This window comes from Mus caroli, unplaced genomic scaffold (assembly GCF_978045245.1).
Source record: "Mus caroli unplaced genomic scaffold, Mus_caroli_1 scaffold_13, whole genome shotgun sequence".
Lineage (NCBI taxonomy): Eukaryota > Metazoa > Chordata > Mammalia > Rodentia > Muridae > Mus > Mus caroli.
Window position 1 is genome coordinate 49,668,760 of NW_028227268.1, and position 24,676 is coordinate 49,693,435.

A 24,676-nucleotide genomic window follows, 5' to 3' on the forward strand; every position below is an offset into this window, starting at 1 on the left:
TCTTGGAAATAGACAGAGATGAAAAATGGGATGAGGAACTGTCTGAGGGCAGATAGGGTCTGGGGGGGTGGAGATAATGACTGGACTGTAAAAAAAAAAATAAGATTAAAGATAATTTAAAAAATAAAATAATAATAATAAATAATAGGCTCACTGTCTCCATCTCACATTTTATCCTCTTTAATAAATCTTTGTGTCTGCTCTGCTCTGATAAATACTTTTACCCCTTCTCCCTTGACTCATCACAACTGTTCACTGAACAACACAGCTGTCAAATTGGGTCCAATAAGCAGCAGGCCTCTGTGGCTTCTGCTTCAAGCTCCTGCCTTGAGTCTCTGCCTTGGCTTCCCTTGATGATGAACTGTAACCTGTAAGATTAAGAAAACCCTTTCCTCCCCAAGGTACTTTTGAAATAAATGTTTTAACACACACACACACAGAGAGAGAGAGAGAGAGAGAGAGAGAGAGAGAGAGAGAGAGAGAGAGAGAGAGAGGTACAAACAGACTGAACAGAGAAACACCTAGCAACACTAGCCCAATTACTATTGCCAAGTCCATACTTGTTATAAAGCGTATTTGCAGACACATATATAGTTTATTATATTAGTTACAAGACTAACAGCAGTAGGTACATTTAGCACTGCACAGAGTGGGGCAAAATTATGATTACAACAAATGAAAGATCATTGAAATTTTTCTGCATGTCCTTTGAGTGTGGCTCTATATTTTTATTTAAACAGCAATGAAGCTACTGTTTTGGGGGGAGGACAGATATTTTACATTGAAGGGGAAAGTCACATCTGGAGCAACCTGATTCTGATGGAATTGATAGTGAGACTGGTGAACCCCAGCGCACCCCCACTTTCTCTGCATTTGCCAAATGGCAAAACCCTCCAAAACCTCCCAGGTAAGATAGTCAGCAGAGTGTAGGGAAGAAATGGCCCAGCATTTCATATCAAAGCAAGTAGTTAAAGGTTGTCTGCTTGGACTCCATTTCTTCATAGTCCCAACCATCCAAAAGTCAAATAAAACCAGATCTGCCATCCATTCTGTTTAATAAAGCCAGTAAAGAGTTGAAAGCCACATGTTTGAAGATCATGGTTAGATTCACAGCTCGCTTCCCACATACCTCCCACCTTCCCACAGCAAGCCCAGCGAAGTCCCAGGGACATGCCTAGGCAGGCAGAGTGCAGCCAGCCAACATCAACCCTGCTCTGTTGCTCCCTGAGCAGATCCTTCCCCCACGGGAGCAATGGGCCACAAAGACCCAGCATCAGCCCTTGTATGGTGTCCCTCATTTCTCCCCTGGGGCCATGGAATCCTTGAAGACCTCAGCATCCTCTGGCTTAAGGGATCCCGTATAATGCTTCAGCTGAACTTCTTCCGGCTGGGTGCTATGCCTATCTCGAGTGCTTGCGTCCCTCAGAAGGGGAACCAGGGCAAAGTTCTTCCAGTTTCTCCCTGAAACTGAAAGGCAGCATGGCATTACTACCTTGGATGCAACAAAACAAGCACGGATTGCTCTCGGGCCTCACACCTTCAGGTAAAAGGAGACCTGGGCAATCAAAGAAGTTTCTCTGTACAGCAAACAGAGACCATGACTGAAAATCACAAGTGGATACAAAGCAGAGATCCATGGGTGATGGAGAGCCCAGCCCCACTGAATCCATTATCAACACACCTACAGCTAAAGCTCAGGGAACATTTGGAAGAGGGGGCTATGATGGTTTGCATAGGAATGGCCCCCATAGCACTATTAGGAGGTGTGGCCTTGTTGGAGGAACTGTGTCACTGTGGAGGTGGGCTTTGAGGTCATACATGTTCAAGCTACACCCAGTGTGGCATGCAGTCCCCTTTCTGCTGCAGAAGGATCAAGATATAGAACTTGGCTAGATCATGGCTCCTTCAACACCATGTCTGCCTGCATGTTGCCAGGCTTCCCGCCATGATGATAATGGATTGAACCTCTGAAACTGTAAGCCAGCCATAAATTAAACGTTTTCTTTTCTAAGAGTTGTCTTGGTCATGTTGTCTCTTCATAGCAATAAAACCCTTACTAAGACAGAAGTAAAGACTGTAAGAGCCAGAGGACCAGGAAGTCTGCTATGAGACTGTCTCCTAGAAATGACTGCCTAAATAAGACCCAAACAACAATAGACAGGTTAATGCAGAGCAGGAAACCTCACAGAGTCTCACCACTAGACAAAGAACTACAGGCAACTAATGACTGATGAGAGGGAGAATTAGCCTCTCCCATCAACAAGAATCCTAACTGGTTAGCCAGTACAACGTAGTTAGCTTTGAAATCAAAAGCAGACTCAGCAAATTATACTTGTGTGTATGTGTATGTGTATGTGTATGTGTATGTGTATGTGTAAATGTATATGTAAATGTATGAATGAAAAAGAAAAGTTAGAGGAAGGGACATGGGTAGAAGTTGGGAAGAGGAAAATAAAGTTACTATATTTTCATTTCAAAACCTATCTTTTAAAAAAAGATCTTAGCCAGGTGTAGTGGCTTACACCTTTACTCCCAGCACTCAAGAAGCTAAGACAGATGGATCTCTGTGAGTTCAAAGCTACCCTGGTCTACATGGTAAGTTCCAGGACAGCCAGGGCTACATAGTGAGACCCTGTCTGGAATAAAAATAAATAAATCTCCAAGCTCTTAGATCCATGAACTTTCCTCTTCTTTGACAGTTGAGCTCATTCACCCAGTTTACACTTCCTTTCTCCCCCAGGCCCTGGTAAACCTGATAACTCATGAAGTTACTCTATCTCACACCCGCTTCAGGCTTCATTGCCTCTCTGCCCAAATGGGAGGGTAAAGAGATTTCTACAACACAACTCCACATTGGGCAGTCCTAAAGTGATGAACAGCAGCCAAAAAAAAAAAAAAAAAAAAAAATCAAGACTTAGAGTCAAGGCCCCACCAGGGCATAGAAGAAAATGCCAAGGGAGACATGGTGACACTGGGCTTCAAATAAGAACTTTGGCATGACCTAAAGTTCCAGGGAGCTCTTAAGGAAGAATCAGTTACCCCTGCCTGTTGAAATCTGGACTAATTGGCTGGGAAATAGAGACACCCAGTTTGGGAACTGTTGACCTAGCCAGTTCCAGGGTCTCCAGAGGTAGCTGAGGTTCCCATCACCATCCATCATATTCTAATACCAAGTGTTAGGCCAGAGGGTTTGGGACAAAGGCAAGATGGCCTGGGCCAAGAGGTCCCCACCCTTCTCTTCTGATCAGGAGGAGCCTTTGCTTTCAAAGCCCACACAAAATGCTGGACAAAGCCAGCTCCTAGTTCAGGATTCTCAAACTGACCACTGGTTCTAAGACCCACCTACAGGGCCCTAATATCACAAAATAAGTTTATAATATAACCTTATTTGTACCCCACCATCACATTGAAGATCTACCCACTCCCCTTTAGGAAGCCTTGCCTCAGCCCAGCCTTGTGATTCCACTGATCCCCTCCTGTGAGGTCAGTGAACCTGCCTGAGAGCTACCCACAACGAACTTGCTGTTTTACTATAGGTTCAGCTCAGTTTGACTTGTTATACCAGTGGAGAAGACATTCACTGAAGCTCCCCACACACTTCCTAGTCCTTCCAGTTCCCACCTTCCTTCCCTGGCCTTTCTCCCCTGAATTCTCCCACATCTTCCTAGCGCAGGCATCTTGGTGAAAAGGGGTCCCCGTTATCTGGCTATCATCACTAGAGTTTCTACTGTTACAAAAGTGAGAAAGCAAGTAGTGAATGTGTAAAGTCTAATGCGGCACTCCCTCACTTCTGTTCCAAATGGCTGCTCTAACTGGACAGCAGCTCACTGAGAGGTACAGGGTAGAGAGCCATAAGGTCCTCGTACTCACAGATGAGCTCCAGGGAAAGCAGAAATGTTAAACACTCAGGGCTGTCTCCTCAGCAGAGCACATAAATACCTGTTTTCCACCCAGAAGGCTGGGCTGGGTGTTGGTAGCAGCCTTGGTGACCTGTGCTATCAGTAGAGTCAGGCCGCACCCAGACTCCCCAAACTATTATGTTTATCCCAGATTCTTCCTCCACGGGCCTTTATCTTGAGCATTGTTTCTAGGTCAACAGAACCCATCCGTGAGGGAGCTGTCACATGTATTTTATAGCCTGGTGACCTCTAGGTTGGCAGATCCTCCGCTATGCACTTAATCTATAAAACCCATTCTCATGGGAGAGGCCACGTGTTAGTCACACCTTTAGCTTTGTTGTGATAACTGTCACCAGGAAACTGCACACCCCCCCCCATGATCCTGCACTTAAATACATCTAAAATAAACTCCCCATTGTCAGACTCACCCAACAAAGGCTAACTAAGTAGGAGGATCACGGTAAGCCACTCAGATCACCCACAACACCGGCTTTGAGTAGATCTGAGAGTGTTAGCACACCTAACAAATTGAAGGAAAGATAGTGAGCAAGGGTGATAAGGTGACCAGGGAGTCTTTCTAATTGCAGTCCTAGGAAAGTCACAGAACTGCAGGGGACCTGAGTGAGATTAACAAAGCCTCAGATCAGGGAACTGATATCCAAAAGTGAGCCTATTTTTTTTTCTGTACTAGAGATGGACTCACATGCTAAATAAGTGCTCAACCACCACTGAGCTACAGCGCCAGCCCCTGAGTGAGCCTTTGATGAAATAGATTTCCATATCCAATTGTAACAGACTATCTTGGACTGGACTGTCATGCTTGTGACAACCATAGCTGAGCAAAATTCCATTCAGCAGATGTGTTTAGGCCTGAACACATGTGACAGATGTGAGCTACTATAAACCCTAAGAGGCACGGCGTTCACAAGAGGAGCACTATGAACACCCTATCTCTCTGCTTAAGAGACAACCTTACCTACTACTGTACAGTCAGCAGCCATCCTATAGAGCATGGAATTTCCCCTAAGCTAAAGAGAAAGCAGCTATCCTAGCAGCTGACATAGCTAGAATCAGTAGAACAGAGCATAGGAGAACATTGGGAGACTGGTTGGTTTGAGGGTTGGGTGGTTACCCACAAGTCCTTGGATGAGATTTAGACATTGCTTGCTGATGGTGAGAGTACAGGAGGCTTAGCAGAGATGCCTGCGGTGGGGTTGGAAGTGAGGTGGACACACTTAAGCTTGAGTGCAAGAAGGGAGCATGGACAGAATGCAGAGACACCCTTACACTCACTTCCACATGTACACGCTTACGGTGATTCCTTAATAACTGAAGTATCTTTGAGGGAAGATAACCAAATCCAGGTTCCACAGTATCTTATCCACAATGCCCAGCACACAATCTGAAAACACTGGGCCTAAAAGGGAAACCACGGCAATGTGGTCCTCTATCATAAAAAAAGAGGAGTTAAGAGACATGAATGCCGAGAAAAGCACCGGGGTAGCTAAGGCGCAGGGTCGGCTGAGACTCGCCAGCTACCCACAACACCCGCCACAGGATCTTAAGACTTCTGGTGAGTGGAACACAGCTTCTGCTCCAATCCAATTGCGCGCGGGACCTGAGACTGCATTAGTTAGGGAAGCAGAAACCGGCCTGAGTAGGGCCACAGGCCTCATCCGGCCGGATCAGCACCGGGTAGCTAGAGCTCAGGGTCGGCTGACACCCGCCAGCTACCCACGACCCCCGCCACAGGATTTTGAGACTGCTGGTGAGTGGAACACAGCTTCTGCTCCAGTCCAATCACGCGGGACCTGAGACTGCTTTGGTTGGGGAGGCAGAAATCCGGCCTACGTAGGGCCACAAGCCTCTTCTGGTCAGAAAAGCACCAGGGTAGCTAGGGCGCAGGGTCGGCTGACACTCGCCAGGTACCCACAACACCCGCCACAAGATCTTAAGACTTCTGGAGAGTGGAACACAGCTTCTGCTCCAATCCAATTGCGTGCGGGACCTGAGACTGCATTAGTTAGGGAAGCAGAAAACCGGCCTGAGTAGGACCACAGGCCTCTTCCGGCTGGACCAGCACCGGGGTACCACCAGCTACCCACAACCCCTGCCACAGGATTTTGAGACTGCTGGTGAGTGGAACACAGCTTCTGCTCCAATCTTTAAACAGTGACAACGACAACAACTAACCCCAGAGATTACCAGATGGCGAAAGGTAAACGTAATAATCTTACTAACAGAAACCAAGACCACTCACCATCATCAGAACCCAGCACTCCCACTTCGCCCAGTCCAGGGCACCCCAACACACCGGAAAAGCTAGACACGGATCTAAAAGCATATCTCCTGATGATGGTAGAGGACTTCAAGAAGGACTTTAATAACACACTTAAAGAAATACAGGAGAACACTGCTAAAAAGGCAGAAGACAATAAAGAGGAAGCACAAAAATCCCTTAAAGAATTGCAGGAGAACACTGCTAAAGAGTTATAAATCCTTAAAGAAAAACAGGATAACATAATCAAACAGGTAGAAGTCCTTAATGAAAAACAGGAAAACACATCCAAACAGATGATGGAAATGAACAAAACCATACTAGACCTAAAAAGGGAAGTAGACACAATAAAGAAAACCCAAAATGAGGCAACACTGGAGATAGAAACCCTAGGAAAGAAATCTGGAACCATAGATACGAGCATCAGCAACAGAATACAAGAGATGGAAGAGAGAATCTCAGGTGCAGAAGATTCCATAGAGAACATCGGCACAACAATCAAGGAAAATGTAAAATGCAAAAAGATCCTAACTCAAAACATCCAAGAAATACAGGACACAATGAGAAGACAAAACCTACGGATAATAGGAGTGGATGAGAATGAAGATTTTCAACTCAAAGGACCAGCAAACATCTTCAACAAAATTATAGAAGAAAACTTCCCAAATCTAAAGAAAGAGATGCCCATGAACATACAAGAAGCCTACAGAACTCCAAATAGACTGGACCAGAAAAGAAATACCTCCCGACACATAATAATCAGAACAACAAATGCTCTAAATAAAGATAGAATACTAAAAGCAGTAAGAGAAAAAGGCCAAGTAACATATAAAGGCAAGCCTATCAGAATTACACCAGATTTTTCACCAGAGACTATGAAAGTCAGAAGATCCTGGACAGATGTTATACAGACACTAAAAGAACACAAATTCCAGCCCAGGCTACTATACCCAGCCAAACTCTCAATTAACATAGACGGAGAAACCAAAGTATTCCACGACAAAACCAAATTCACACATTATCTCTCCACGAATCCAGCCCTTCAAAGGATAATAACAGAAAAAAAACAATACAAGGACAGGAACCACGCCCTAGAAACAACAAGAAGGTAATCCCTCAACAAACCTAAAAGAAGACAGCCACAAGAACAGAATGCCAACTTTAACAACAAAAATAACAGGAAACAACAATTACTTTTCCTTAATATCTCTTAATATCAATGGACTCAACTCCCCGATAAAAAGACATAGACTAACAAACTGGCTACACAAACAAGACCCAACATTTTGCTGCTTACAGGAAACTCATCTCAGAGAAAAAGATAGACTCTACCTCAGAATGAAAGGCTGGAAAACAATTTTCCAAGCAAATGGTAGGAAGAAACAAGCTGGAGTAGCCATTCTAATATCTGATAAGATTGACTTCCAACCCAAAGTCATTAAAAAAGACAGGGAGGTACACTTCATACTCATCAAAGGTAAAATCCTCCAAGAGGAACTATCAATCCTGAATATCTATGCTCCAAATACAAAGGCAGCCACATTCATTAAAGAAACTTTAGTAAATCTCAAAGCACACATTGCACCTCATACAATAATAGTGGGAGACTTCAACACACCACTTTCACCAATGGACAGATCATGGAAACAGAAACTAAACAGGGACACAGAGAAACTAAGAGAAATTATGAATCAAATGGATCTGGCAGATATCTACAGAACATTCTATCCTAAAACAAAAGGATATACCTTCTTCTCAGCACCTCATGGTACCTTCTCCAAAATTGACCACATAATTGGTCACAAAACAGGCCTCAACAGATGCAAAAATATTGAAATTGTCCCATGCATCCTATCAGATCACCATGGACTAAGGCTGATCTTCAATAACAAAATAAATAATAGAAAGCCAACATTCACGTGGAAACTGAACAACACTCTTCTCAATGATACCTTGGTCAAGGAAGGAATAAAGAAAGAAATTAAGGACTTTTTAGAGTTCAATGAAAATGAAGGCACAACATACCCAAACTTATGGGACGCGATGAAAGCATTTCTAAGAGGAAAACTCATAGCTCTGAGTGCCTCCAAAAGGAAACTAGAGAGAGCACACATTAGCAGCTTGACAACATACCTAAAAGCACTAGAACAAAAGGAAGCAAATTCACCCAAGAGGAGTAGACGGCAGGAAATAATCAAACTCAGGGGCGAAATCAACCAAGTGGAAACAAGAAGAACTATTCAAAGAATCAACCAATCAAGGAGCTGGTTCTTTGAGAAAATCAACAAGATAGATAAACCCTTAGCCAGACTCACTAGAGGGCACAGGGAAAGCATCCTAATTAACAAAATCAGAAATGAAAAAGGAGACATAACAACAGATCCTGAAGACATCCAAAACACCATCAGATCCTTCTACCAAAGGCTATACTCAACAAAACTGGAGAACCTGGATGAAATGGAGAAGTTCCTAGACAGATACCAGGTACCAAAGTTGAATCAAGATCAGGTTAATGATCTAAACAGCCCTATATCCCCCAAAGAAATAGAAGCAGTCATTAATAGTCTCCCAACTAAAAAAAGCCCAGGACCAGATGGCTTTAGTGCAGAGTTCTATCAGACCTTCAAAGAAGATCTAATCCCAGTTCTTCACAAACTATTCCACAAAATAGAAACAGAAGGTTCTACCCAACTCATTCTATGAAGCCACAATTACTCTGATACCTAAACCACAAAAAGACCCAACAAAGATAGAAAACTTCAGACCAATATCCCTTATGAATATTGATGCAAAAATCCTCAATAAAGTTCTTGCTAACGGAATCCAAGAACACATCAAAACAATCATCCATCCTGACCAAGTAGGTTTCATCCCAGGGATGCAGGGATGGTTCAATATACGGAAATCCATCAACGTAATCCAGTATATAAACAAACTCAAAGACAAAAACCACATGGTCATCTCGTTAGATGCGGAAAAAGCATTTGACAAGATCCAACACCCATTCATGATAAAAGTCTTGGAAAGATCAGGAATTCAAGGCCCATACCTAAACATGATAAAAGCAATATACAGCAAACCAGTAGCCAACATCAAAGTAAATGGTGAGAAGCTTGAAGCAATCCCTCTAAAATCAGGGACTAGACAAGGCTGTCCACTTTCTCCATACCTATTCAACATTGTACTTGAAGTCCTAGTCAGAGCAATTCGACAACAAAATGAGATCAAAGGGATACAAATTGGAAAAGATGAAGTGAAAATATCACTCTTTGCAGATGATATGATAGTATATATATGTGACCCTAAAAATTCCACCAGAGAACTCCTAAGCCTGATAAACAGCTTCGGTGAAGTAGCTGGATATAAAATTAACTCAAACAAATCAATGGCCTTTCTCTACACAAAGAATAAACAGGCTGAGAAAGAAATTAGGGAAACAACACCCTTCTCAATAGTCACAAATAAGATAAAATATCTTGGCGTGACTCTAACTAAGGAAGTGAAAGATCTGTATAATAAAAACTTCAAGTCTCTGAAGAAAGAAATTATAGAAGATCTCAGAAGATGGAAAGATCTCCCATGCTCATGGATTGGCAGGATCAACATTGTAAAAATGGCTATCTTGCCAAAAGCAATCTACAGATTCAATGCAATCCCCATCAAAATTCCAAATCAATTCTTTAACGAATTAGAAAGTGCAATCTGCAAATTCATCTGGAATAACAAAAAACCTAGGATAGCAAAAACTCTTCTCAAGGATAAAAGAACCTCTGGTGGAATCACCATGCCGGACCTAAAGCTCTACTACAGAGCAATTGTGATAAAAACTGCATGGTACTGGTATAGTGACAGACAAATAGACCAATGGAATAGAATTGAAGACCCAGAAATGAACCCACACACCTACGGTCACTTGATCTTCGACAAGGGAGCTAAAAGCATCCAGTGGAAGAAAGACAGCATTTTCAACAAATGGTGCTGGCACAACTGGTTGTTAACATGTAGAAGAATGCGAATCGATCCATTCCTATCTCCTTGTACTAAGGTCAAGTCTAAGTGGATCAAGGAACTTCACATAAAACCAGAGACACTGAAACTTATAGAGGAGAAAGTGGGGAAAAGCCTTGAAGATATGGACACAGGGGAAAAATTCCTGAATAGAACAGTAATGGCTTGTGCTGTAAGATCGAGAATTGACAAGTGGGACCTCATGAAACTACAAAGCTTCTGCAAGGCTAAAGACACCATCAATAAGACAAAAAAACCACCAACAGATTGGGAAAGGATCTTCACCTATCCTAAATCAGATAAGGGACTAATATCCAATATATATAAAGAACTCAAGAAGGTGGACTCCAGAAAGTCAAATAACCCCATTAAAAAATGGGGCTCAGAACTGAACAAAGAATTCTCACCTGAGGAATACCGAATGGCAGAGAAGCACCTGAAAAAATGTTCAACATCCTTAATCATCAGGGAAATGCAAATCAAAACAACCCTGAGATTCCACCTCACACCAGTCAGAATGGCTAAGATCAAAAATTCAGGTGACAGCAGATGCTGGCGAGGATGTGGAGAAAGAGGAACACTCCTCCATTGTTGGTGGGATTGCAAGCTTGTACAACCACTCTGGAAATCAGTCTGGCGGTTCCTCAGAAAATTGGACATAGTACTACCGGAGGATCCAGCAATACCTCTCCTGGGCATATATCCAGAAGATGTCCCAACCGGTAAAAAGGACACATGCTCCACTATGTTCATAGCAGCCCTATTTATAATAGCCAGAAGCTGGAAAGAACCCAGATGTCCCTCAACAGAGGAATGGATACAGAAATTATGGTACATTTACACAATGGAGTACTACTCAGCTATTAAAAAGAATGAATTTATGAAATTCCTAGCCAAATGGATGGACCTGGAGGGCATCATCTTGAGTGAAGTAACACAATCACAAAAGAACTCACACAATATGTATTCACTGATAAGTGGATATTAGCCCAAAACTTAGGATACCCAAAATATAAGATACAATTTGCTAAACGCATGAAACTCAAGAAGAATGAAGACCAAAGTGTGGACACTGTGCACCTTCTTAGAATTGGGAACAAAACACCCAGGGAAGGAGTTACAGAGACAAAGTTCGTAGCTGTGATGAAAGGATGGACCATTTAGAGACTGCCGTATCCAGGGATCCATCCCATAATCAGCTTCTAAACGCTGACACCATTGCATACACTAGCAAGATTTTGCTGAAAGGACCCAAATATAGCTGTCTCTTGTGAGACGATGCCGGGGCCTAGCAAACACAGGAGTGGATGTTCACAGTCAGCTATTGGATGTATCACAGGGCTCCCAATGGAGAAGCTAGAGAAAGTACCCAAGGAGCTAAAGGGATCTGCAACCCTATTGTTGGAACAACATGATGTACTAACCAGAACCCCGGAGCTCTTGTCTCTAGCTGCATATGTATCGAAAGATGACCTAGTCGGCCATCAATGGAAAGAGAGGCCCATTGGACTTGCAAACTTTATATGCCCCAATATAGGGGAATGCCAGGGCCAAAAGAATGGGAATGGGTGGGTAGGGAAGTGGGGGGCGCTATGGGGGACTTTTGGGATAGCATTGGAAATGTAATTGAGGAAAATATGTAATAAAAATATTAAAAAAAAAGAGACATGAATGCCAAGATAACCCAGATGTTGGAATTAGCTTTGACAGCTGACTCCAAGGCCTTGTCCTTGCCAGGCTGAGAGTACCACCTCTGAGCCAGTCCACCCCTTAACTGACAGGAAGTGCAAAGTAACTTATTAATATGTTCAAAGAAATAGAGGAAATGTGCTGCTAATGAAGGAATGGCTAGAGGACCTCTCAGCAAAGAAATGGAAACTATGAGCTGGAGAGATGGCTCAATGGTTAAGAGCACTGACTGCTCTTCCAGAGGTCCTGAGTTCAATTCCCAGCAACCATATGGTGGCTCACAGCCATCTGTAATGAGATCCAAAAACTCCTGGTGTGTCTGAAGACAGCAGTGTGTTTATATACACAAAATAAATAAATAAATCTTTAGAAATGGAAACTTCAACAGAAAAACATAGAAACTCTAAAACCAAAAGGCTTAAAGTTTGAGGTTCAAATTTCTCTGGATGGAATTCAGAGCAATTGGGAGCTCACAAAAAAAAAAAAAAAAAAAAAAAAAAAGGAGTCAGTGAATATGAAGGCAGACCAAAAGACATCACATTTGAGAAAGAAAAAAATAATTAAGGACAAAACAAACAAACCCTCCAACCTTTCTGGGACACTACTGCATAATAGCCTGACACCCAGCTTCTGAAACTATTGACTGTGACCCCATATGGGGTTCCATAACAGAATGGCGGGGTTCTTGAAAATGTTGGCTACGTCTTTTCAGGTTTCTGAACACACAACAGCCAAAAGTGAATCTGAAATCAGATGGGTAGTGAGTCCAAGGAGCCTATGGCAGTGCTCCTTGGACACACAGATGTGTTTGAGAGCATACACCAGTCACTAAGCGTGGCTGAGTGTCTGCTGCTGCTGTGCAGCCCAGGTCTGATGTGAGGAAAGTCAAGATGGAGTAGAGAGCCCTCCTTCCCAGAGCCAGGCCCCTCCCTGCCATGGGCTCATCCAGCACACCTCACCTCGGCCTGACCGCAGAGAGAAGCTCAGGGTGCGCTTGACGCCCTCACAGTTGCCTGGGTCCTCGTTGATGATGCCCACGTTGGTGTTCCAGGTAGTCCAGTTCACCTCATCCACCCTGTGGGGGAGGGGACAGGCTCTGGGAAGCCGCTGTCTAAGGCTGGGCAGCCTTCATATTAGGATGAAGACATAACAGGCAGAGGGACAGCCAGGGCTTATTTCATTTCCCACCACAGCAGAAGGCCCAAGAATTTTAAATCCTGGATGGCTGGATTTGACTCTGTTCACCAGGTAGTCCTTTTTGGACACCTCAAGTTTTTCGGTGCTTAATGTTGGAAGTTCTACCTCCTGAGATCTGAGATTGGTGTCCCATGCCCAGAGCTGAATCCTATGGTGGCCCTTGGACCTGTTGCTGGCCTTGAGAGTCCCTATTTCTATGTCTAGCCTCAGGGAGCCCTGAGCCTGATCTCTATACCCTCACCTGGCTCCAGATGAGTCCCCCATGTCCAGGACTGAGACCAGTTCTCAGCTCTGACTCCTGCTTTGGCCTTACCTGAAGCACCACCGGAAGTCATCCTTGCCATCCGGCGTGAACCCCACCTGCAGCAGCTTGCCGGAGCGGAAGGCCTTCCTCATGCACTTCAGGAAACTCTTCTCTGTATCCAGGATGGTGATGGCTCGCTGGTAGAAAAGGAAACAGGCCACCAGCCTGGATCACCCTCTCCAGAATCTCTGTCAGCCCCTGGGGCAGCCTACTACAAGTCTGTTTCTAATTCCTGGCATTAGGAGACCAGCCAAGCCTTCCTGTGCTTGGTGTCTGCCTGCTAATTCCAGGAAAGCAGCCCTAGGAGTTGATGGAGCTCACAAAGGGACCCTGTGGGGTGCTAAGTAAGATCAGAGTCCTGACTGTTGGGTCTCTGTGTGGCTTGAAACACAGAGAGATGACTACACAGTCTGTAGACCTCAGTGCTTGGTCTAAAGATGAGATGCTGACAGAATTCCTTTCAGAGGATTGTGAAAGGTGAAATGAAGTCAGGTAAGACAGACACTTAGACAGCAGGGTCCACCATCCAGCAAATGCTTCCGGGTAAGAACAATGCTTTGTTGGTGGGGATTCTGAAGGCAAATATGAGCCATGCAGCTTAGAAAGAGAATCCTTAGGGCCTACCCCATGAGAGCAATCCCCATGTGTCTAGTGTCCAGTACTCACCTAAACCAAGATGCTCTACAATGGATAGCCCATGGGGCTAAATCTACATCTACTGCCCTCTGGGATTGCTCTGCTCTGGGCCAAATACAGCATCTGTTAGTTATAGCATCTAGCTAGGCTCACCTGACTGTTTGTAGATGATGGACAACAGGGATGCCCACAGGAAGGGAGTCTACCGAGGGAGCTGACGATGTTGATCCCTGGGCCCGGTTGGGCTCCCTGCTCCCTCCTCAACCCCACAGGGGCTCATGCAACCCTCTGTGTAACAGCAGAAGGAACAGGGAACAGCCTCCAGACTGCACTCCCCTCACCCCCACTCTGCTGCCCACCTGCAGCTTCCAGATGTTCTTGCTCTCTTGTGCAATCTTGTTGACAGTCTCGCCCATGAGAGCAATGAGCATGTTGAGCAGGAGGATGTAGGTGAGAATCACATAGGCCAGTAACAGGATGATGAAGACAGCCTTGAAGTCATAGTTCTCGGTGAACTCCAGGTCGCCCATGCCGATGGTGAACTTGAACAGCTCCAGACATGTGGAATACAGGCTGTTGTAAGAGTTACCTGGCCTGCAGGCAGATCCCCGACACTTGTGTGGTAGGGACTCCACAGGCAGTGAGTTATTCTTCCCATCCTCGATCAGTGTCACTACGGCTACAGGTCGCAAGAGAAAGAGGTGTGGGTGGATGAAAACCAAGACCCCAGATCTCCTGATACATACCTCTCCTACCCCAGCACCCCACAGCAGGAAAGCCACTCAGCCATGTATCACCTCCCAACCCAGACTAGCATAAAGCTGTAATAAAACTCTGCTTTGTTAAAAGAGCATTATCATGATCTAGTAGGAGAAGAGTTTGAAGAAATATGCAAAGCTATGTAGACCATGCACATACTAAGCCCTTTGTGTAGTGTACAACCTGCTCAACCTAACAAGATAGGCCTGGCTCACTCTGCCAGCCACACCATGTCTTTTTCAAGGTCCCTCTAGAACCATGGGTGTCGAGCAGTTCAAAGCAGAGTGGCCCTAATAACCTTATTCTTTGGAAGTATAGTACAGAGCTGGAGAACTGCTAAGCAGCCGGGTCCTGTTCTTACTATGCGCCAATACCCGAGAATCCCCTGAGCCCAATCCCTTCTTGTACTGATACGCATAACTTCAGATCAAGTGCCACAACCCATACCTACCAGGTCCCTCCTCCTAGTCATGGATACTCATCCCTCTTAGGCAGGAGGGATAAAATAAACCGCAGAATGGGAGCAGAGACAGGCACGCCTCGACAACCATCTAACTGCAGAAATCAGACAAGGACTGAGGCAAAGGCATGTGCTCACAACAGGATGTGGGTCAGCTAGAGGGGCCCAGGATCTGGCTGAAAGGGGCTCTCAAGGGCCAGATCTCAGTTTCAAAGTAACAGATGGTAATAAGTATTATGACTCAAGTGACCATGTAAATCTAACAGAGCAAAAAAGGACCCCAAGGCCATCCTTGCATTGAAAAATTCAATTGCAGAGAGGGGAAAAAAGTTCCTCCTTGTGGTAAAATGCCAGGGACTAAAGCTGTGAAGAATGGTGGGGTCAGGGGATCACTTGAAGGCTGATGCTGTAACTCAGTGGGCATTTACCTGGCATGTATTAGACCCTGGGCTCAATCTCCAACACAAGGAACAAAGAAAGGAAGAGAGGGGAAATGGAGAAGAGGAGTACGGGAGGGAAGGAAAAATGAGACAAAGAGACAGAGAGAAGGAAGAGAGAGGCAGAGACAGATTTTAAAGTGGTAAAATTGGGGAATCTTAGTAAGAAGAGAGAAGTCATTCTTACAAGCCTTAAGACTTTCTTGTGAGTCTGAAATAGCGTTGAAATCATTTGGATAAAAACTGAGCAAAGGGCTGGCGAGATGGCTCAGCGGATAAGAGCACTGAGTGCTCTTCCAAAGGTCCTGAGTTCAAATCCCAGCAACTACATGGTGGCTCACAACCATCCGTAATGAGATCTGATGCCCTCTTCTGGTATGTCTGAAGACAGCTACAGTGAACTTACATATAACAATAAATAGATCTTTTAAAAAATATATATTGACATTACAAAATAAAACATTTTTTAAAACTGAGCCAAAAAAAAAAATAGCTATGCAGCAAGCAAGTAGCACAGTATCTCTAAGATGTCTGAGAACATCTCATAAATTACACTTCCAAGTTCTCAGGTTCATGTTGATGTGCATTCTGTTTATCCACTCTGTCACCTGCAAGCATGCGCCTGTCTTCTTCACCTGGCTCCTCCTCCCCTGGCCCTGCAGAGCCCTGGGGAAGTCAAATGAGCAATAGCCCTGCCCACCCACCAGCCTTGCCTCAGCATGTTACCTGTGGAAAATCCAAACAAGAACACGAGGTAGACGAACATAAACCGACACAGGTCTCTGAGGATCATCTGCAGGAAAGAGCAGGCTCATGAACAACAAACCCAGCCCTGGGAGGAATACAGGAATGACCTGGGCTGTATCAGCCTGGAGTGGCCAGAGAACATGGGGCAGGAACTTCCAACAGGCTGGATTCTACAGTTTTCAGCTCAGACACCATGAAGGAATCACTCACACCTCGCCCACGGCTTTTGTTTGGAATGCAGAGGCAAGAAGTTTGAAGAAAACCTCCATGTCCAGGTCAGTGCCAGGTTTCTTGATTCTTGGGGAATAAATAGGCTAAGGGCTAAACCAATGGCTCCCCCGGAGGATACAGAGAGGCTAAACAGAGTGCATAGGACAGTATCCCACATCTAAAGGGCAAACAGGGCTCTGTGGAAAACACACTTGGGAACCTACCTTCTCAATCATGACAGCATAGATGCCCATCTGCTGGAATCCTCGGGTGTAGTAGAGCATGTTGGTCCAGCCCATGGCCAGGGAGAACACCATGGAAGCCACATACTCCTTGCGATGGCTGAAGTACAGTACGACAGACACCAGCATGAACAGCGACTGTACAAAGCTAGGGGCAGAGGCAAAGGAGACCAGCTTAGGAGAAGCCAAGAACAAAAGGCTCTGGGGATGCAAGAATTGAAAGAGAGAATGTAGCCATTCACAGGCTGGGGCTGGGCTGCCAGCTTCCTATAGCCCACACCTTTTCTGCAGGCACAAGGAGGAAACGTATGATATGTTGGGAGGCAAAAATCTTATTCTTAGAAGCACAATATAAATATAGTACAGATGTTCCTTGATTTATAATAGTCATGCTCTGCACAATCCATCGTATGTCAAAAATCTAAGTGAGAAATGTATTGAATACACCAACTTACTGATCATGAATGCTTATGCACATGGCATTGTACAGAGTCAGCGCTTCCACTCGGGGCTGCCCCACCGAAAATACTGAAGACTGTACAGGGAAACAAGAACAACCCAAGAAAGAGGAAGATGTGAGAGAGGGGCAAGAGCCAGGAGAATCTCAAGGCTGACAGCAGAGAGAAGCGTCTCCCCAGGGTGAGAAGGATCAGGCTGGGAAAACCCAATCAGAAAGAGAAAACAGGAAACGGGCTGGTGACATACAGCTGTCACTCCAGCACTGCAGATGCAAAGGCAGGAGGTTTGCTGTGGGTTATAGAACAGGGGCCAGATTGGGCTACACAGCCAGACCCTATCTCAAACAAACAAAAGGAAAGAAAACTCCAGAAAGAAATCCCCCAAGGGGGAGAAAGGGGAGATTTGACCATGTGTTGTAATTTAGAGGCTTGAGTTTGAGGGAAATTGTACCTGCTTCAGGATGTGTGGGAAGAATTAACACTGCATATATGTGTGTTAAACAAGGAAAAATTGAGGGAGTTTGCTTCAGAGGAAACAAAACGTGTATTAGGACTATTATGAAGCTGTTCAACAGTCAGGAATAATTACAAAGGTGCAAATGATGACTACTGACTAACAAAATATTATATAATCACATTGGGATGATGGAAGAGGAGAAGCAGACAGGGAGAAGGATGCTAAAGCTTTGTCTATGGCAGAAATAGGTGACAGAAGAAAGAGCCCAAGGAAAGAGAGTTTCAGAAAATGGGAAGGGTTGGGGGCAAGAAACTGGTTCAGTCTTTAAACACTTTTACACTCTTGTGATTTATAGTAATATGAATGAGTAGTTTTGATAAAATAAAAGCTCCGTACCTTTATTTTGATAAAATAAAAACTATATGTTCAAGGGCTGGAGAGATGGCTCAGTGGTTAAGAGCACTGACTGCTCTTCCAAAGGTCCTGAGTTCAATTCCCAGCAACCACATGGTGGCTTACAACCATCTGCAAGCGGGTCTGGTGCCCTTTTCTGTTGTGTCTGAAGACAGCTGTAGTGTACTCATATACATAAAGTAAATTAATAAGTTTAAAAAACTATATGCTCCATATTAATTAGTACAGTTGCATGTATGTAAACGTGTGTGTGTGTGTGTGTGTGTGTGTGTGTGTGTGTGTGTGTGAACATCACTACAATGTAGCTATACTTTTTAAAAATAAAATCTTGAGTCTACTGGCATAACGCTATGTAGGGGAACATTTCTTCTTTTAGGCAAATCAGTATTGTGACAGCCAGTTGCTGCAGACCCTAGAGTTGGAGCCTGCCCTTTGGGACTAAAATAAAGGTCTCTGAAGCTCAGGGTGGGGCCATGAGGTTTATGAATCCTAGGAACAAACTAGTCACAGCAGTACTAGAAACAACTCCTTAACCACACCTCAGGAGAAGCCTCAGGATGGGTGGGGGAAGGGAAGCAAGTTTAAGTGGTTGGAAGCCTCTGTGCAGGATGGGTTTTGCATGTTCTAAAGGATTTTATGAGCAGAGGCTCTCTGCAACACGTGTGCCTTTGCTTGTTGGTCTCCCGTAAGAGCAGTGGCTCCCACCAGAAGCACACACCACCACGGCTGCTGCCCCCACAGGCCATAGCAAGAGGACTTTTGTTGGTATCTATCTGTAGGCGTTTTTGATTGTCAGGACAATAAGATAACTGCTGCTATCTAGCAGGGAGAGGCCATGGGTGCTGCTAAATACTCAGTGCACAGGACAATCCCTTCCCCACCTACTGAACTATCTAGTCCAAGATGTCCATGAAGCTAGAATGAAAGAAGAAAAAAAAAAAACAAACCTGCCTCACAGACTGGAAATTCTTGAAGGCAAAAACTGGGTATATGTCACCTCTGTCTCCCAGTGTTGACCTAGTGAGTGGCAAGGGCACGCACACACTGTGGCCAAAGTAACTCCAACTGTAAGTCCTGTGACCTGTGACACAGTCTGTCGACCCCAGCACCTGACTTATCTGGCAGAGTAAACAACAGCTGATATTGATTCCTCTGAATACTATTGTTAGAGTGCCTCCCTCCATTGTTTCAACGTGCTTACTGAGGCCCTACTACGTGCCTGCTCAGGCCTAGGTGAGAGAATGAGGAAGAACTAGCCCCAGGAGGGCAAACGGAGCATAAAGCATCACTTACAAAAGTATCTCACTGTAGCTGTCCACAAACAGACTCTTGAGGGACGGTCGCCTCTGCAGGAAATACTGGATCTGTGAATAACCAGACAAAGTAACTCTCCGGGAAGCGTTCAATGTGTCTGAAATGGAGACTCCTCAGCATGCTTTCCCAGCACCACCGTATTGGAGCACTGGAATGGATCCCAGCAAGGAGCATGAAGAATGGAGCAGCAGTAAAGCCAAGCTAACGGGGTGGGCGATGCTATGTGACTCATGGAGAGCTTTAAAAACCTCGACTGCAATTAAAAGGAGATCTCGAAAAAATCAATCAAGGAAGGAAAGGGCCACCAAAATCCTATGGACTGCTGTGATCCCAGGACAGGGCTGAGAGATTTCCTTTCTTCTCGTGTGTTCTCCCCACTCCACCGTGCTGTACTATACTGAGTGTCACTTCATAGCAAAAGCCCCTTTACACAGCCGCAACCGAGCTAACTTGCCAGATCAAGCTTTGGTGGCTGTGAAATCCTCTCCAAAATACCTACACGCACTTGTCCCCAGTTTAACCTCTGTTTGCTAAGAGGGGCCCACCTGCTGCTAGGGCTTTATGCTTTCTTAGATAGTGGAAGTTACAACTGTGAAAAGACAGCGTTTCCACGAAGACCGTGCAGTGATGGATAAGAAATTCCATAAAAGTAAATGTGGTGTTAAATGAGAATGTCCCCACAGGCTCGTGTGTTTGGATACTTCATCCCCAAATTGGTGCAACTGTTTGGGAAGGATTAGGAGGTGTGGCCTTCTTGACAGACGTGTGTCCCTGGGGTCAGGCTTTGAGGTTTCAAACATTTCTCCCCCCTCCACCACCACCATCCTCAGTGAGCTCTCTCTCTCCCTCTCCCTCTCCCTCTCCCTCTCCCTCTCCCTCTCCCTCTCCCTCTCCTCCCTCTCTTCCCTCTCTTCTCTCTCTCTCTCTCTCTCTCTCTGTTCCTCTCTCTCCCTCTCCCTCCTCTCTTTTTCTCTCCTCTCTTGCCTTTCTTCCTTTCTCTCTCTCCTCTCTCTGCCTCCTGTTTGTCATTCAAAATGTGGGTTGTCAACTGCTTCTCCAACCACCTGCTACCTGCAGCCTCCATTCCTCCATCACGGATTCTAACACTCTGAAACCATAAGGCCAAATATGCTCTTTTGTCTGTAAGTCTCTCTGTTCATGGTGCCTCACCACAGCAATGGAAAAATCAGCCACACACACACACACACACACAAATGGTGACTTAACTCAGGAAGTTTATAAGTTAAAATCACAATGATCTAACCATGGGCAGTGGTGCACTCCCATCATCCTAACACTAGAAAAGTTAAGGCAAGAAGATCAAGAATTCAAGTAGACTAGGTTACACAGGGAAACCTCATGTCAAAAACAAAAACAACAGAAACAAAAATCAAAAACAAAAAAAAACAAAAAAAAACAGGGCTGGAGAGATGGCTCAGTGGTTAAGAGCACTGACTGCTCTTCCAGAGGTCCTGAGTTCAATTCCCATCAACCTCATGGTGGTTCACAACCATCTGTAATGGGATCTGATGCACTCTTCTGGTATGTCTGAAGACAGCCACAGTGTAGCCATATAAATAAAATAAATATTTTTAAAAGATTAAAAAATAAATAATTAAAAAAAAAACAATGATTTCAAATTCTGCATCCAGTTCTCTTTTCATGGACCTGTGTTCTCACCCCTGCCCCAAATTTTATTCCAAGAAAGTGAAACTAAAAATTATAAACCACGTATTCTCTAAGCTCTAGTTTTTACAGAGGAGTTAACATAAAATTCTAAAAGGAACCCTGACATTCAAGGAAAAAAATCTGGTTCTTGAGGAGAATCTCTAGTCAGCAAAGTGCCTGCTGTGTGAGCAGGAGGGCCAGCACTCGTGAAACAAAAGCCAGATGTAGCCGCATTTCACTGTTAAACTGGTGTTCAGTATGGAGTGCTAGGTAGAAGGACCCCTGGAGCCTCCCAGGCAAGCAGTCAAAGAAAAGACCCTTCCCACAAGAACAGCCATGAGACTTAGTGGTGGAGATCCACCCACCCGTGTTGCTTGATCACCACATGCCCTTGGGAATATACTGGGGGTCCCTGAAACCTGGCCATGAACACCTGAGGGTTCTCAGCTTCACCCACTCAGCTCTCAGCCATGTGTCAGCAACAAGAGAAGCCCACAACTTGTGAAGGGATGCTTACCCCTCTGAAGAAGAAGTAGACTCCTCCTGACACAGACAGGATCTCTCCAGTGACGCGGAAATAGTCCCCAATGGTGTTATTCAGCTTATAGGGGGGCTGTAAGGCACAGAGGAGCTAATGACTCATTCATTCATCCAGTCAACAAACACTCTGCCACCAGGTGCCACCAGGTACCAAGCCTCACCATTAAGACTTGGCTCCTGCCTAGGAGACAAGCCTCCATTAAAAGAGAGAAACAGAGGCTTAGCAAGATGACTCTCCACAGGAAGAAGCATGATCTGCGCAAGTCTCAGAACTGATTTTGGTCCCCAGAACCCATTGCGAAAGGACAGAGATGACTCCCAATAGTTGGGTTGGTTTTTTTTTTTTCTGATCTCCATGTGCACGCGCACACACACACACACACACACACACATACACACACACATATATATACATATACATATATATATATATATATATATATATATATATATATATATAAAACAACAGTAATTTCAAGGAGAGAAGCACAGAGACAATAAATTATCATGGGACATCTGCAAGACGGTCCCTTTGTAAGACTTGCTCCCCCTGAGTCTCTAGGTATGAGAGGATCCTTCCAGTGCTGTGCTATCCCCCCAAGCAACATCTATGACCAGGGCTCTGAGTGAATGGGAGCAGGTGACAGGGTAGGTGGAGATGCTCTTACAGACCTGGTGTGTTGTAAATCCCATTCTTCCCACAGCCTATGGTGCCCAGCTGTTTTGCCAGGAGGTAAGATCAAAGTTCTCCAGAGATTGGGGGAGGGGGACGCGGTGGGGGGGGTGGAACGGCTGTCCTCCGCACACCCACATATACAGCCCTTGTGTTTTAGCCAGCATTTTCTGGAGAGTATTGCCACTGTGGCTTTGCAAGCCCTAGCTTATTCACTTATCCTGCCTATTGGCATATACCTCCTCTCTCTCTCTCTCTCTCTCTCTCTCTCTCTCTCTCTCTCTCTCTCTCTCTCTCTCTCAAAATATATGTATCCTTTCTTTTTGTTACTTTGTTACAATGCTGGAGTGCTGGGACTCAAACCCAAGGCCTTGTGCATCCTAGGCAAGTCCTATGCCACTGAGTTGTACCCATTACCATTTTCGTTTCTAATGAAGTCACTAAATACCTTTTATGCACAGACAGAACTCCAGTTTTTACACTAAATTTACAGGTAAAGTGCTCTCTCTACATATAGGGTGGAAAATTAGTGCCCCTAGTATTAAATGAAAAGGACTCAGCTTAATGGAAACTTAATAGAGTCCATAGCTCAGAGGAGGATAAAACGTCTCACCCTCAGCTGAGCTGAGAGATGGCGCCCAGCCTAGCACTGAAGTATTCAAGGGCACAGGCCTAAGAAACAAATTTGTAATGAATAAGCAGGTGAGCCAAACTGTGCAGGCCAGCAAATGGAATTGGGGCTTTCACACTCCATGATCTGCAGACACCCAGCCCTAGGGTGGCTGTCTCCCCGGTTCTGAGTCCCAATACTCAGGAACTTCAGTGCTCAAATGCTCAAACTTTCAGGACCACAGACTTAAAGGACAAAGTCCATGGTTGGGTCAGAGAGAAACTGAGGCCAAGGAAGCGAGGCTCTCAGGGCAGTCTCTCCACCTCTCAGTGAGCTAGGAAGGGGAGTCCCAAGAAAGTTCTGGGCCTGGAGCCTGTAGCATCTTAGGGAAATGCCTCACCCAACCCCAACCCCCAAACAGGGCCCGTGTTCCTGGCCGCACCAAGCCTTCCACAGGCCGATAGTAAGCAGCCGTGGTGAAGATGATCATATACAAGCAGTAGACGAAGAAGTTGAAGTAGAAGATGCGCTTGACAAATCTGTCCCACTTGTCCTGCAGGAGTCGGTTCAAGGGCTCCACGAGAAGCATGTCGTGGCGGTTCTATGAGAGCAGAGAGAAGGGAGGCTCACTCGAGCACCAGCAACTTACCTGGATAGCCACACCCGTGTGGCACTCCTCACTCCTGTGTAGTTCACACAGTTAAGGAAGAATATCCCCTCAGCAAGCCCAGCAACCAAGTGTCACCAGAGGTCTGAGACACTGTACAGCCAGGGCCTTGAGTTGGTCCCTGCTTTGCTGTGGTTCCTTGACTGACCACGCTCATAGCTTCAGTGTCTCCATGAGCACAGTGATTGGTGAGAAACTGGGCAGGTCCTAAATCGGTGGTTCTCAACCTGGGGGTCAAACAACCCTTTCATAGGGGTTGCCTAAACCCTCAGAAAACACAGATATCTACATTGTAATTCATAACAGTAGTAAAAATACTGAGCATTGGAAATGTAATTGAGGAAAAGATGTAATAAAAATATTTTTTAAAAAACTTTAAATAGAGTAGAAAAGAATAATTATGGGGAGGCAATTGTCTTGCTTGCTTTGTTGCAGACTTTAAGCATATGTTTATATGGCAACCAAAATTGAATGTTCTATTCTTGCTAGCAGTTTTTGAAATAAAGAAGCAATTGATCATATGAAAAAAAATACTGTTATTTAGTAGCAATAAAAATAGTTTTCTTGGGGGTGGGGGGTGGTCACCACAACACGAAGAACTGTATTAGCTGGCCCTAGCACTAGGAAGCTTGAGAACAGCTACCCTAAGGACTCACTTAAGGACTTCAGTATTTCCCAACAATCTAATCTCATCATTTCTAACAATTAGCTCTCTTCGCTCCCAGACAAGAGGATGCTTGGGAAGCTGGGGTTGCCTTCACAGTCTTCATTTCTCCTGTTTGCAGCCCTGGGTCAGGCAGAGATGGCAAGGACCTATACATGACTTGTGAAGGAACCTAAAAGGCCTGTCCCAGAGCAGGGGGACAATGCCAAATACCGTCATTTGAAGTAGCCTTTAGGCAAAAGTCTCATATCAAAAGACTTGAAGGACCGAGGATGTATAACATATGAGCCCAAGGCAGCTTGTCCTAGCCTCTCTCTCATACTTAAGCTCTACCACAGAGACACT

The 24,676-nt window shown here is 44.9% G+C and overlaps 1 protein-coding gene across 1 annotated transcript in view; it reads right to left on the reverse strand.

Annotated features, from left to right (window-relative positions):
* Window positions 1-678: 678 nt before the first annotated feature.
* Trpv1 (transient receptor potential cation channel subfamily V member 1) overlaps window positions 679-24,676 on the reverse strand; it is a 29,129-nt gene continuing 5,131 nt past the window's right edge. The window contains exons 7-15 of the mRNA XM_021176714.2: window positions 23,443-23,601; window positions 21,695-21,790; window positions 19,489-19,559; window positions 16,849-17,014; window positions 16,394-16,460; window positions 14,371-14,690; window positions 13,385-13,512; window positions 12,834-12,949; window positions 679-1,467 (exon numbers count right to left, since the gene is read on the reverse strand). Of these exons, the coding sequence (XP_021032373.2) occupies window positions 1,295-1,467; window positions 12,834-12,949; window positions 13,385-13,512; window positions 14,371-14,690; window positions 16,394-16,460; window positions 16,849-17,014; window positions 19,489-19,559; window positions 21,695-21,790; window positions 23,443-23,601 (1,296 nt within the window). The 3' untranslated portion in view covers window positions 679-1,294. The remainder of the gene's footprint in view (window positions 1,468-12,833; window positions 12,950-13,384; window positions 13,513-14,370; window positions 14,691-16,393; window positions 16,461-16,848; window positions 17,015-19,488; window positions 19,560-21,694; window positions 21,791-23,442; window positions 23,602-24,676) is intronic.